We start from the raw sequence: 13,145 nt of genomic DNA, 5'->3' as shown, positions 1-13,145 counted from the left end.
CCAGAGACAGGTTGTATATTTTTTCCAAGCTTCTCTTGGTCTCACTGATGACATTACGCAGCGCATGTTTCTGTAAAATAATGTTGACTTGACATTCCCTAACGGATTTTTTTAACTTTCATTTTATTGTTTAAAACATTTATAACATCTCCTTTTAAAAACATTTACAAGTGTTTTTCTATTATGTGATTTGCACCATTGATAAATTAAATTATGAATTGTCTTCTTTTTTTTGTAAACTGACTGGAAAAGAAAAACATCTACAAATATTTCAAGAAAAGGGATGGAAATTACATCCTAACAAATACATGTCACGATTACTTTGTTGTAGCTGAAGACTTGGGGATTTCGGAACCATAACTGATTATTGAAAGTGTTTAAAAAGCAATAATTGACAATAACGTTGAATGAAGCAAAATAACTGATGCTTTATTGTCATTACTGCACACAACCTTAAGACCCTGATTGTGATACATCCAGGTTGAATTCTATCATCTGCAATTCAAAGTGTCTCTGGGCCCAGAGTTATCGGGTCCACAAGCCCTGTTTCCAGGCCTGGAGACGCCGGACCTGTTTTGTTTGCTACCAGTGCACGGGTTGTGGGCAGCAGCACAGCCGTGCCTCACCCTGACCCAAGCAGCAGCGTGCAGGGAGCAGACAGTGCTCCTCCCACAAAGGCTGAAGCCTTCCCAGATCCCTCTAACCCACACCCCATATTACCTTACTGACATAGTCTGAGAGCAGGCAGAAAATCTTAGTAGTTTTCCCCCCAAACCCAGGAAAACTGCCTGGAAACGTTATTCACCATTATGGGGAAACAATGCCACTTCCTAATGCAAGACTAAAGATTGGCACCAGCAACGTATTCCACTGGCATCCCAACAACAAACCAGCACACTTACACTCAGTACCTAAATGGGCTGATTTTTGGCACATAAGGGCTCCAGTTAATGCTCTAAAAGAGGAATGTTTTCTGTGACAAAAACATGAATACAGCATGCGTTAGCACATTATGGGCCTGATTACAACTTTGGCGGAGGGTGTTAATCCGTCCCAAATGTGACGGATATACCACCCGCCGAGTCCATTATATCCTATGGAAGTCATAATACGGTGGGCAGGATATCCGTCACATTTGGGACGGATTAACACCCTCCGCCAAAGTTGTAATCAGGCCCTAGATGTGTCATGTATGTGAGTGATGAGGGAAAATATTCAAAAATTCCGAAGAAAATAATGATGGCCACTTCCTCTAAGAGGGCAAACAGTTCAAAAATGTCTGGGTGACCCAGAATTTATAGTTCCTACATAAAGTCCATAAGTGACCAGATTTGTATGCAGCTTTGCAACTCAATACAAACATTTGTAAAAGATTGTTTTCATTTATATTATTAACATATCCGCACAAAAAAAGGAAACGCAGTATTTTGCAGAGGTGTATTTTGCTGTGCTTCGCTAAACCAGGGCTGATTTAGGCCTAACTTCCATTTTTGATTTTAATGCAGCCATAGTGTGTTTTCATTTACTTTTTCCCTGCACCTAATGAAAATTTGCACAATGTGCTTTGTATTGACATGCTTTTCTTGAAGAACTATAGAGGAGGCCTTTTGCTACTTTCAAGGTTCTTCCTGGTTATGACACTGAAGGCTATTTATATATGAAACTTCCATTGTTTTATAACTAGATTTCCATTTCCACAATCAATGACATTAGTTCAGGTTTCAGCAAATTAATATTCAGGTGGAGAATAGTAATGTGATAGTGGCATTAGATAATGTTGAATGATTCTGCAGTGTGATTCAATTAACTTCGCTCTCCTTACACTGACTGGGTTATTTCCAATGACTTCCATTGTGAATTTTTCTATAAAAGTTGGCACAATTTGGCCGAGAGCCTGTTTTATCATCTGACTCTCCAGCTCTAGGGACTGAACCCTTGTTAGTTTGTCTAATGATTTGGAGTTAAACAAGTTTTGCTCTTTGCTGCATTGTACTGAGCATTAAGCCAATTTCCTATGTTGATTTGATATGCATTTTCACTAATGACTATATTTTGCCTCCTGTATTGCACCCTGAATTATTTTAAAAAATCTTTATGGATTGCAATTTGCTTTGGACTCCGCTTATTTTCCTTGCAATGCTAATTATTTAAATTGTTTTTGGGTGTCACTTAGGGACACATTCCTTCATACATGCTAGAGATTCAAGACTATCCCCGATCGTACATAGGTGCTTTATCTTGGTTGTCTGATAAGATACTGTCAACACATTAATTCCTTCTGCCCAAATAACAGGAGGAAGGACCTGCAGTCAGAACATGCAATTTCCTCTATGATAACGTGAAACAATCGCAGTCATGCCATGCTTTGCACTCTAAATGGGAGGAAAGAATGCAGCAATGCCATGCACTGCCCCCTAGCGCCAGGAGCAGAAAACTGCTCTCGGCCCTCTTTCAAGAAAGCTCAAGCCAGTGCTATGATGAAGAGACAAGAAGAGACTTCCATTGTTTTATAACTAGATTTCCATTTCCACAATCAATGACATTAGTTCAGGTTTCAGCAAATTAATATTCAGGTGGAGAATATTAATGTGATAGTGGCATTAGATAATGTTGAATGATTCTGCAGTGTGATTCAATTAACTTCGCTCTCCTTACACTGACTGGGTTATTTCCAATGACTTCCATTGTGAATTTTTCTATAAAAGTTGGCACAATTTGGCCGAGAGCCTGTTTTATCATCTGACTCTCCAGCTCTAGGGACTGAACCCTTGTTAGTTTGTCTAATGATTTGGAGTTAAACAAGTTTTGCTCTTTGCTGCATTGTACTGAGCATTAAGCCAATTTCCTATGTTGATTTGATATGCATTTTCACTAATGACTATATTTTGCCTCCTGTATTGCACCCTGAATTATTTTAAAAAATCTTTATGGATTGCAATTTGCTTTGGACTCCGCTTATTTTCCTTGCAATGCTAATTATTTAAATTGTTTTTGGGTGTCACTTAGGGACACATTCCTTCATACATGCTAGAGATTCAAGACTATCCCCGATCGTACATAGGTGCTTTATCTTGGTTGTCTGATAAGATACTGTCAACACATTAATTCCTTCTGCCCAAATAACAGGAGGAAGGACCTGCAGTCAGAACATGCAATTTCCTCTATGATAACGTGAAACAATCGCAGTCATGCCATGCTTTGCACTCTAAATGGGAGGAAAGAATGCAGCAATGCCATGCACTGCCCCCTAGCGCCAGGAGCAGAAAACTGCTCTCGGCCCTCTTTCAAGAAAGCTCAAGCTAGTGCTATGATGAAGAGACAAGAAGAGAAACCTGTAGTCATAGGCCTGGGCGCAATTTCTGAACTTGCTGGATTTTGAGCATTTTTTTTTACCCAAGAGTGAACCTTGCAGTGAAAAGTCTCACAAAATACCAGCAAGAGACTTCTTCGCCCAGCCCTAAGCTCTACCTTCTACCACGAGGAAGAAAAAGTAGTAATCATAGCTTGAATTATTTGGCGACATAAATTTAAAAAATGTGGCTTAATAGCATCTTGGGTATTCAGCCTCCGCAGAGTAAGCTTTTCAGGACGAATGCCATAAGTATCAGAATAGCCAACTATGGCCAGATGTGCAAAGGACTTTTGCATTTCTTAACGGGTTGAATCACAATTTCGGCCCATTAAGAAATGCAAAACAGCCTTTTCCTATGTACAAAGGACTTTAGGGAATCACAAAATTCAATTTCAACCCTGTAGAAATCGCATTTTGCGATTCCTTAAATGGGAAATCGCAAATAAGGAATTCCTATTTGCAATTTATTGCCACAAGTTCAAAGCACTTCCTAAATGCAAAATGATCATTTAGAAAATGCAATGACCATCGACTTCAAGTCGATGGTAACTATGTGCAATTTTTAAAAAGTACCTGAAAATGTTTTTTTAAAGTACAGTAAAGCGCAACACCTGCCCCTAGGACATGTGTACGCTTTACATATGCACCACTGTTTTTATGTGATGCAGCAAGGGGGGACCTTAGACTGAATGTCACCCTTGCTTTAGCATTTCCTAATTTGCGATTTTCTATTAGGAACCATTCTTACCTATGCGTCTTTAGGCCCATGGGAACGAATAGTTTGGTACTACCTAAATAGTGATTTCCTAATAGTGGTTCCAACACTGTAGGAATCTCTATTACAGAATCTCTATTTTTGTACATACCATTTTGCACTTCCTAATTAACGATTTCTAAGGAGTAGCTATTTAGGAAATGCAAAATAAGTACTTCGTACATCTGTCTTCAAGTTTTTTCCTCTTCCTCAAAAACCAATATGTTGTTTACCCGCTCAATGTGATATGCTTTGGAAAAAAGAAAAACTTACTGCTGAAATGCATTTTTTCTGTTGATGAGTCTGAAGAATGCTGGCTCACAGGTCCGCCCGTGCTCTTGACAGGTCTCGATGCAGGACATTCCTGGTCCAGAGAGCCACACCTGCATGGACGTTGGCGGGGGCCAGACCTGAGGGCTGCTCGCATTGGTTGGCCACACTAGGACTGTGGCGTTGTTCAGCATTGGAAGAGGGATTGTTTCTTTTCCTGTGTCGTTCGCCTCTCTTGGTGTGCTGGAACAGAAATCCTAGGAAGGAACAACAAACCAATAATCAGGAAAAGAAATGATGTTCTCGTGCCGGCGAAGGATGGGTAGGCCTGGGTGCTTCATGCTGGCTCTAAGCAGAGGCAGGATCGGATTGGTAAGGAGGGTACTCAGGCAGTGGCCGATGGGCCAGTGTGAGTTGCATTTGGGGGCTTCTTTTTAAGGCAGAGTGGAGTCCGATTTGAGATCCAGCTCTGCTGTTCAGATGCACCATCGGCCCAGTGGGGGCCTAATTGGCCTTCCTGAAGGCCTGTATCAGGAGGTAGATAGGCTTCTGTTACCTTCCTTTCACCAACAGGGCAGGAGGCATCAATGACAGCCCCCGCTGGGCCAGCCATTGATATAAAAAGCTAACTTGGGCTGGCTACAGGCACATTCATGTATTTAGACTGAAAAGTGACCGTGGGCCTGAACAGAAGTGAACTCAATGATATTCAGCTGTGGTTCACTTGTGTGAAGGTATCCATGCCCAAGGAGTGCTGGCGATGTTTACATTTTTTTTTATCTCCCTGGAGTTAAGAAAACAAAAGTTAAGTGTCAATATCTACTTCATATATCTTAGCAGCTAAACTGAGATAATTCAGTTTCGGTTTTTTGGACATGCTTCTTTCAGAGACCCCACCTCTTCCTTATTTTGATACTACTTAAAACACCCAATCACTGTAATGCGAAAAGGCATACTCCACAATTGTGGGCCACTTTTATTAGGGTGCCCAGGCCTATTTTTCATCCCACTCTGACCCTGGCAGAGGGCCTGCCTGAATTATATAAAGCCTGTCTACCAAGAATAATGAATAGCCAGAGGGGCAGCTCTACACACGTGCTGGGCTCTGTGGGCAGTCTGGGAGACAAGGATACCTTGCTGAAGCTCTACACTGTGCAGCTGCGTTCGTTAGCTTGAAGAAAAGATATGCTGGATTCTTGATGATTATCCAAGATTAGCCTAGAGCTGATTGGATTCTTGATGATTATCCAAGATTATCCTAGAGCTGATTGGATTCTTGATGATTATCCAAGAAAAGAAGTTTCAATCAACAGCAGGAACCCACAACTGCTCCCCAAGGCATGTGTTACAAAGTGCCCCTACTCACATTCATTCATTCTAGAACAGAATCATATATGACATGCCTACATTCTACTACATAGTTCCAATCTAATGCTACATTTCCCAACAAAGACTACATTACCCATGTAACAAGCTGTTTCATGGCACTGTCCACCATCCACATGTCCTCCCTCGCTCTCGCCACTCTACATCGTCTTTCACTTGCTTCTCTATATACGCAACCCTGTGTAGGTTCATTTGTCATTTCTCTGTGTCTCCTTACCACTCTAAGTTGTCGAGTTGTTCCTCTGACTCACAACTCTAGTCATTTCTAATCACTCTCGAATTGTTTGTCTTCAATGCTTCGACCTCCTTCCATCTGGGGTCGTAACGCACTAGAAGAGTCTCATGTCTGAGAAACTGTTATTTGGGCCTGTGTGTCTTATGTAGTCACTTCCTCCTGTCTAAATGTGTTGTTTTCGAAATAGGTCTTTCCACGGAAGCAGCATTCCTGAGGAATATACCAAATGGAAGAAATTGCTTGATAGCGTTTTACTACTCTGGAGCATTGTTTGTAATTTGTGATGCCACAACTTCCAAACTCTCCGGCCACAAGGAGCTTTTTGTCACTAGGGGGGCAAAATTACAAAAGCATTTAGTATTTCTTAACAGACAGAATTGCAATTTCATACTGTTAAGAAATGCTAAATTGCCTTTTCATATGTACAAAGACAGATAGGGAATCGCAAAAAGTGATTCCTACCTTGTAGAAAGAAAGAAAGATTTCCTATTTGCGATTTCCTAAGCACATGTACAAAGCCTTTCTAAAATGCAAAATCAGCATTTAGGAAATGCTATTGTCATCAACTCCAAGTCGTTGGTAGCCATGTGCAATTTTACAAAAATGCACCCAAAATGTAGTAAAGTGCCATGTAGCGTGCACTTGACCCTAGGGCATTTGTGCGCTTTACATGTGCACCACTTTTTTTGGGGGGGGGTGCATCACGGGGAGTGGTAGGCCCATAGCCAACCTGGGTTTTGCATTTCGTAATTTGTGATTTCCTATTAGGAAATCACAAATTTGGAAATGCAAAACCATTCATACTTACGGACCTTTAGGCCCATAGGAACAAATGGTGTGGCATTTTCTAAACTGCAATTTCCTAACAGAGATTCCTTCTGTGTAGGACTCGCTATTTGGAAATCTCTATTTCTGTACATTTCATTTTGCATTTTTTAAATAACGACCTCATAGAAATTTCTATTTAAGAAATGCAAAGATAACGATTTCCTAACAGCGATTCCTATTAGGATATCAGTATTAAGAAATCCCATTGCAATTGAGTCAATGGACTGGTTTTGCATTTCCTAAAGAGCAATTTCTTATTAAGAAATCGCTCTTTAGGAAATGCAAAACCAGGGATGGCAATGGGAAAAAGGCCCCCTTGGTGCACCCCAAAAATATGGGTGCACCTGAAGAGCACACATATGCCTAAGGGGCATGTGTGTGCTCTATTGCAATTACAAAAAAGCACCTTGGGGTGCTTTTTTTTAAATTGCACCTGGTTACCAATGACTTCAAGCCGGTGGTAACTGCATTTCCAAAATGCCCAACTCCCTTTTTGGAAATGTATGGTACATCAGAATAATAAACGCAAATACGAAATCCCTATTTGAATTTCCTATTCTGGGAATCGCAAATTGCGATTTCTACAGGGTAGAAATCACATTTTGCTATTTCTTAAAGGGCTTTTTACATTAGAAAAGCCAAGTTTGCATTTCTTAATGGCCCAAAATACTGATCAGGACCATTATGAAATACAAACAGGCTTCATACATCTGGCCCTAAGTGCCTATATTTGAGAGAAACTCAACTCATCAGATCCAATTCATAATTTTTGAGTGGATTTATGAGTTACACTAACCTTGACTTGACTAACTGATTTGAGTCAATAACAATGAGTACATTTTTAGCCAGTAAGAACCACTTATGTTGATGGGGTAACTACTAAGCAACTTCATGATGAGGCCCTTAGTGCTATCCCCAGAATCACAGAATACTGAACTGAGGCCAGACACAAATGTAGTTCCCCAGTTGTAAGGTCGGGGCAGCTCAAGCTGTAAGGGCACCTCTCCTCCCTTGAAACACTGTGTGCACTCCCATTTTATAAATCTTTTTACTATCAGTACTGTATTTTTTTCCTTATTTTTTTCTTGAAAGTGGGCAAACTAGCTGCTCGATTCATGAAGGGAACTTTAAAGCTGCAGCTGCATAGCTACTGTTCTTCGGAGGTGCAGATTTGTGACTTTCCCGTATTCACGAAACTCTGTAATACTACGCCTGTAAAGCTGAGCTAGGAGCATCTTCCCAAGCATACTACTGAGTGAGCCATGAAGTTTGTAAAGGCTATTTTCCCAACAAGTAACCTGCGCATACATACAGTCAAGCATTGTGAAAAGGCAGACCCATGTGCAACTGTACAATTTTTTTCTTCAACGTTTTTCCTTTGTAGACGCCCATTCTCTTCTGCTTTCACCAAGCTTGCAGGTGATACATTGCAATTCTCACACTAGAGGTAGAGTTACTCCAGCAGTTGCCTGGAGTCATGCTCTCCCTATTTCCAGGCGGGAAAGGGTCAGATCACAGTTTGCACACTGCCATTTCCAAACTGACAAGACAAACCATAGCATGTTTCTCCTAGTTCCCAGCTCTTGAGTGGGGTTTGCTACAGTGCACTCAAAGGAGAGAGGGAATCAATAGTGAAGCAGCTGAGGTCCTGTAACACAAATACATGAGCCTTATGGGAACGGTGAGCACCACAGCTCAAGCCCAGGTGACCAAGTGCACAATCCGCAGTGGACAAGGAATAGCCATGATAGAGCGCTTAGCTGGCTCTTTCTACTTCTTTTCTTTCAATGTGACATAGTGAACATAACACTAAAAATTTTACATTGTCAAAAACATTAGCATTGTTGTATGGGTGAAAGAAGTGTCTCAAACAAAACAGGCTTTTAAAGATCAGAAACAACATTTTAGAAAGTAGTTCAGGAACGTCATTGTGATGGTCTGCTAACTCCACTGCCAACTCAGATTCATGTCCTACATGGGTTCCTCCTTTACATGCTAATTTTTGGCATTACTGGTCCTTTGCGTAGACCATGACAGCCGCCAATTCTCTTCAGCCATGTTTGGCAAGAGGGTAATTTCTCAAGCACCTCACTTTCCCTCCAACCCAACGTTGTCATCACTTCTAAAATGTACATCTCCACTTAATAAGTAGTGATAAACTTTAAAATCATTAGGAGCACTGGGCAATATACTTGCATTGTTAACTCAGACACAAAGGAACATAATGGCAAGGGAACGATATGGTCCCAGATGCGAGTGCACGTTGGCTTTTAAGATAAATAGAGGCATAAGGCAGGGATGTGCCCGTGTTCCCTTTCTCTTTTCCCTCTACATGAATGGGGTGGATAGAGAATTTCAGGTCCAATGTACAGCCAACAGTGAGTTACTGTAAGAACCCAACATTATTATATGCTGACAATGTTGTATTGCTGTCACAAACTGCCCCAGCATCTTATTAATGTTTTTATACATACATATGAAAGGGACAGAGAGATTAAGTTATTAAGTTAAGCAAAGTTTCACAATAATCTGTGGAAAGGGAAGACCAAAGACTCGCTCCATCATATTAAAGGCATACCCATAATGAGAACTTCAACATTCTCATATCTGATAATTCAGTTTACGGCCATAGATGCATGCAATAGGTATAGAGAACATGCACAAATAAACTTGATACAACAGAAAGGGTACTTGGATTTGCAGTTAAGTTGGGTACTGTTATGATGTGAGCTTAAGAATGTTGGGAATGTAATCCAGAATGTGAGGGTGGAGAGAACAGTTATGAGGAGAGTCGACGGTGGATGGATGTAGGTCGGGAAGGGGAGAAACCAGGTTGTGATTATGGAATAAACTTGATCTTAATTAAAAAAAGTTTCCTGTGTTTCCTAATGAGGACGGCACTTCAATTTGGTGACAAGTTGCAGCAAGTGAGGACCTGCGCCATATCACAACCTGGTTTGACCGTTTATTTTCCTACTGCCTGTCATGTGGTGAAGAAGCTTTTATTGAGTATTTGCATCGTGATGTCTCAACATTTATTCAAGGATCTTAGCCTGGAAGAGACTCATTGATGGTTGGAGCAGCTCGAGCGGTTTCTCGTGCGCTTTCCAGTGACGTCAAGTGTGTATCTACGGTAATCGATGTGACAGCGTGGGGGTCATCTTGGTTTGGTTGTCAGGGCAACGAGACGCTCCAAAAGCAATCAAGAAAAGGGATTGGCGATTGTCGCGCCTGTTGGTTTGGTCATCAGGGCAACGAGACGCTCTATAAGCAATCAAGGAAAGGGATCGGCAATCGGCACACCTGTGCTGATTTTCATAGTGCACGTCTCAGAATGAGGAGATGTTTTATAATATAAACAAACGAGGAGAGGGATCGACAATCGGCCCGCCTGTGTAAGGATCGGCAATCAGCACACCTGTGCTGATTTCCACAGTCTCAATTTGTCGTTGTCTACATATTTACGGAGTGAATCTAGAATTGTAGAGTTATGACCAGTCTAGCGTCTAGTGATTTACAGTGATTAGAACACCTTTCATCCATATACTCTCTTGTGTGCTGTATGTGTAAAGTACTATGAGTGCTGATTTATGGTGATTGGCACACCTGTTATACTTCAAATCCACAAATATATATTTTTTCTTTGTAATAATACTAGTTGCATTTGTTGTTAAAAAAAAAGAGGTAAATATAGTAGTCACTATGGCTGCACACAATGCAATTAGTCCTCCTCCGATTTTTCTTAATTCACCAGGGGTTCCTGTCATAAGTTGGGAGGATTGGATAGAGCGGTTCGAGAACTACATTCTTGCTTTGGATGGTCAACAGTTCTCGGCCAGTATAAAGAAGGCCCTTTTATTGAGCAAAACAGGCAGTGAAGGTCAGAGAACATTTAAATATCTGCCTGTAGCTTTACGACCTAATGGTCAACCTTTAGATAATGCTTATATAGAGGTCCTCAAAAGACTAGAAGTCAGACTTGCTAAAGAAACCAATTTAATTATGGGTAGGTAAAAAAATGTATACGTGACCACAGGCAGATCACGAGAATATAGAAGAGTTTGTCTCTAGACTTAGAGAACTATCAGTCAAATGCCGGTTTGGGGTTATGACAGATGAGCTTATTCATGACCAACTCATAGTACAGTATAAAGACAAGAAGGTACAAGAAAGATTATGGGCAGCTAAAGATTCTTCATTAAAAAAGCAGTTGAGATGGCTAAGGTCAATAAAGAGTCACAGCGATGTATGAAAGAACTCAACAATAGAGGTAGAGTTATAGCTGATGTTGCAACAATGAGGAACAATAGTATTAGTCCTGAAAGAAATATCAACATTATGAAGAAAAACACCTAATAAGAGAATAATCTTGACTATAAGAAAAAATTCCAAAGTAAAGATAAAGGGTGTAGTTGGTGTGGGAGCATCTACCGCAATTCCAATTCTAAAAAGTGTTATGCTTTTAACAGAGAGTGTAGGAGGTGTGCATACAAGGGCCATTTTGCTAGGTTGTGCAATGAAGGGAGTAAACAATACAATTTTACATTTAGAGTAGGTATTGTCGATACTTCAACTTCAGGTCCGGATGTGGACAGAATCCTAATAGTAGGGAATGGTCAATGGACTCTCTATATGAGAAAAGGCGTTCAAAGAGGCCGATGACTGTATTTGAAATTTGTGGGTGTCAGGTCAAACTCATGATTGATTCAGGTTCGATGTACACCATAATTCCGGAAAATCTTTTTAGAACTCATTGAAGTGGGGTTAATTTACTTACCAAAGGTATTAATCCTGGGGGATATCAGGGAGAGGCCTTTGAAATGTTGGGATATTTACAAGTAAACCTCAAATTTGGTTCATGTGATGTCTTTGGGAAAGTTTATGTGTCGACTGATGGTCCAGCCATTTTAGGATGGGTACATCAGTACGATCTTAACATAGTGGTTAATCCAAGTCGCCCATTCAAGTCATGGTAGTAGAGGACATGTCATTACATGGTGTTGTTGAGAGTGCACAAGGGGTATTTAAAGATAACTTAAGATGCCTTAAAGGTTATGTGCATAAAAACAATCTGAAGGAAAATGAGGTGCCAGAGCAACATAAAGTGAGGATGGTGCCCATGGCGGTACGTGAAGAAGTTAAAGAGTTGTTAGCTGGTATGCTCAAATCAGGTGTCATTGAACCAATAGAGACATCTCCCTGCATTTCTCCGGTAGTGATCACACAAAGAGCGGACAGCCAATTGAGATTTTGTGTGGACTTGAGATCACTCAATCACAATGTAATCACTGGTACATTTCCTTTACCAAATATTAATGAACTATTGATGACTATAGAAGGTGGCAAGTACTTTTCAAAACTTGATTTAAAGGATCCATACCATCAAGTCCAGTTGCATGGAAGTTCTAAGGCTCTTACGAGGTTTATCACCAAGGAAGAAACATTTCAGTTCACTCAAATGCCATTTGGCTTGGTATCAGCAGTGAGTGTGTTCCAGAGCATGATGACAAAATTATTTTCTGGCATGGAGAATGTGCTTTACTTCCAAGATGACATTTTGGTCTTTGGGGACATGGAACAACATCATCATAATGTTATGTTGAAGGTCTTATGACGAATAGAAGAAGCAGGATTAACGCTAAAAACGAAAAGTGTTTTTTCATGGCAAAGAACATTGATTATTTGGATTATTCGGTTACTGAAGGAGAGATATCAAACCAATACAAGACTTGCTTGATGCCATTAGATTGTCGCAATGTCCTGCAGACAAAGAGCAGTTAAGGTCATTTTTGGGCATGATTGAGTATTATGCAAAGTTTGTTGAAAGATTTACAGATATGTATTGAAAACATTATTAAAGAGTTGTGTGAGGCCAATATCTTATATGCATTTGACATAAGGATGAAATCTATTATCACAGTTGATGCAAGTGCTTCTGGATTAGGGGCAGTGTTATCACAAGTACATGGAAAAACAGAAAAAACTGTTGCTTTTGCCTCATGTTCTTTGACACAATCTGAAAGTAATTATTCGGTGATTGAGAGGGAAGCTTTAGCAGCTGCCTGGGGTATTGGATATTTCCGCAATTACTTGTGGGGCTCAAAGTTTATTTAAGAACAGATCACAATTCTTTATTGAAGGTGTTACTACCTGGAGGTGCGGGTGAAGGCTCAGCTAGACTGGCAAGATTAGCCGCTAGACTGCAAGAGTATATGTATGTTGTGAAGTTCATTCATGGCCAGAGAAATGTTCAGGCAGATTGTCTTTCTAGAGTTCCGTTGGATTTAGGTGGTGATTCAAATGCTTGTGATGGTGAAGAA

The 13,145-nt window shown here is 40.5% G+C and overlaps 1 protein-coding gene across 1 annotated transcript in view; it reads right to left on the bottom strand.

Annotated features, from left to right (window-relative positions):
- The window catches only part of MGAT5B (alpha-1,6-mannosylglycoprotein 6-beta-N-acetylglucosaminyltransferase B), a 676,434-nt gene that overhangs the window by 31,495 nt on the left and 631,794 nt on the right, over positions 1 to 13,145 (bottom strand). The window contains exon 16 of the mRNA XM_069200246.1: positions 4,380 to 4,633. Within this exon, the coding sequence (XP_069056347.1) occupies positions 4,380 to 4,633 (254 nt within the window). The remainder of the gene's footprint in view (positions 1 to 4,379; positions 4,634 to 13,145) is intronic.

This window comes from Pleurodeles waltl, chromosome 7, assembly GCF_031143425.1.
Source record: "Pleurodeles waltl isolate 20211129_DDA chromosome 7, aPleWal1.hap1.20221129, whole genome shotgun sequence".
Classification (NCBI taxonomy): domain Eukaryota; kingdom Metazoa; phylum Chordata; class Amphibia; order Caudata; family Salamandridae; genus Pleurodeles; species Pleurodeles waltl.
Note: the sequence above shows the minus strand (reverse complement) of the source record. Positions and strands in the feature narration are given on the sequence as shown.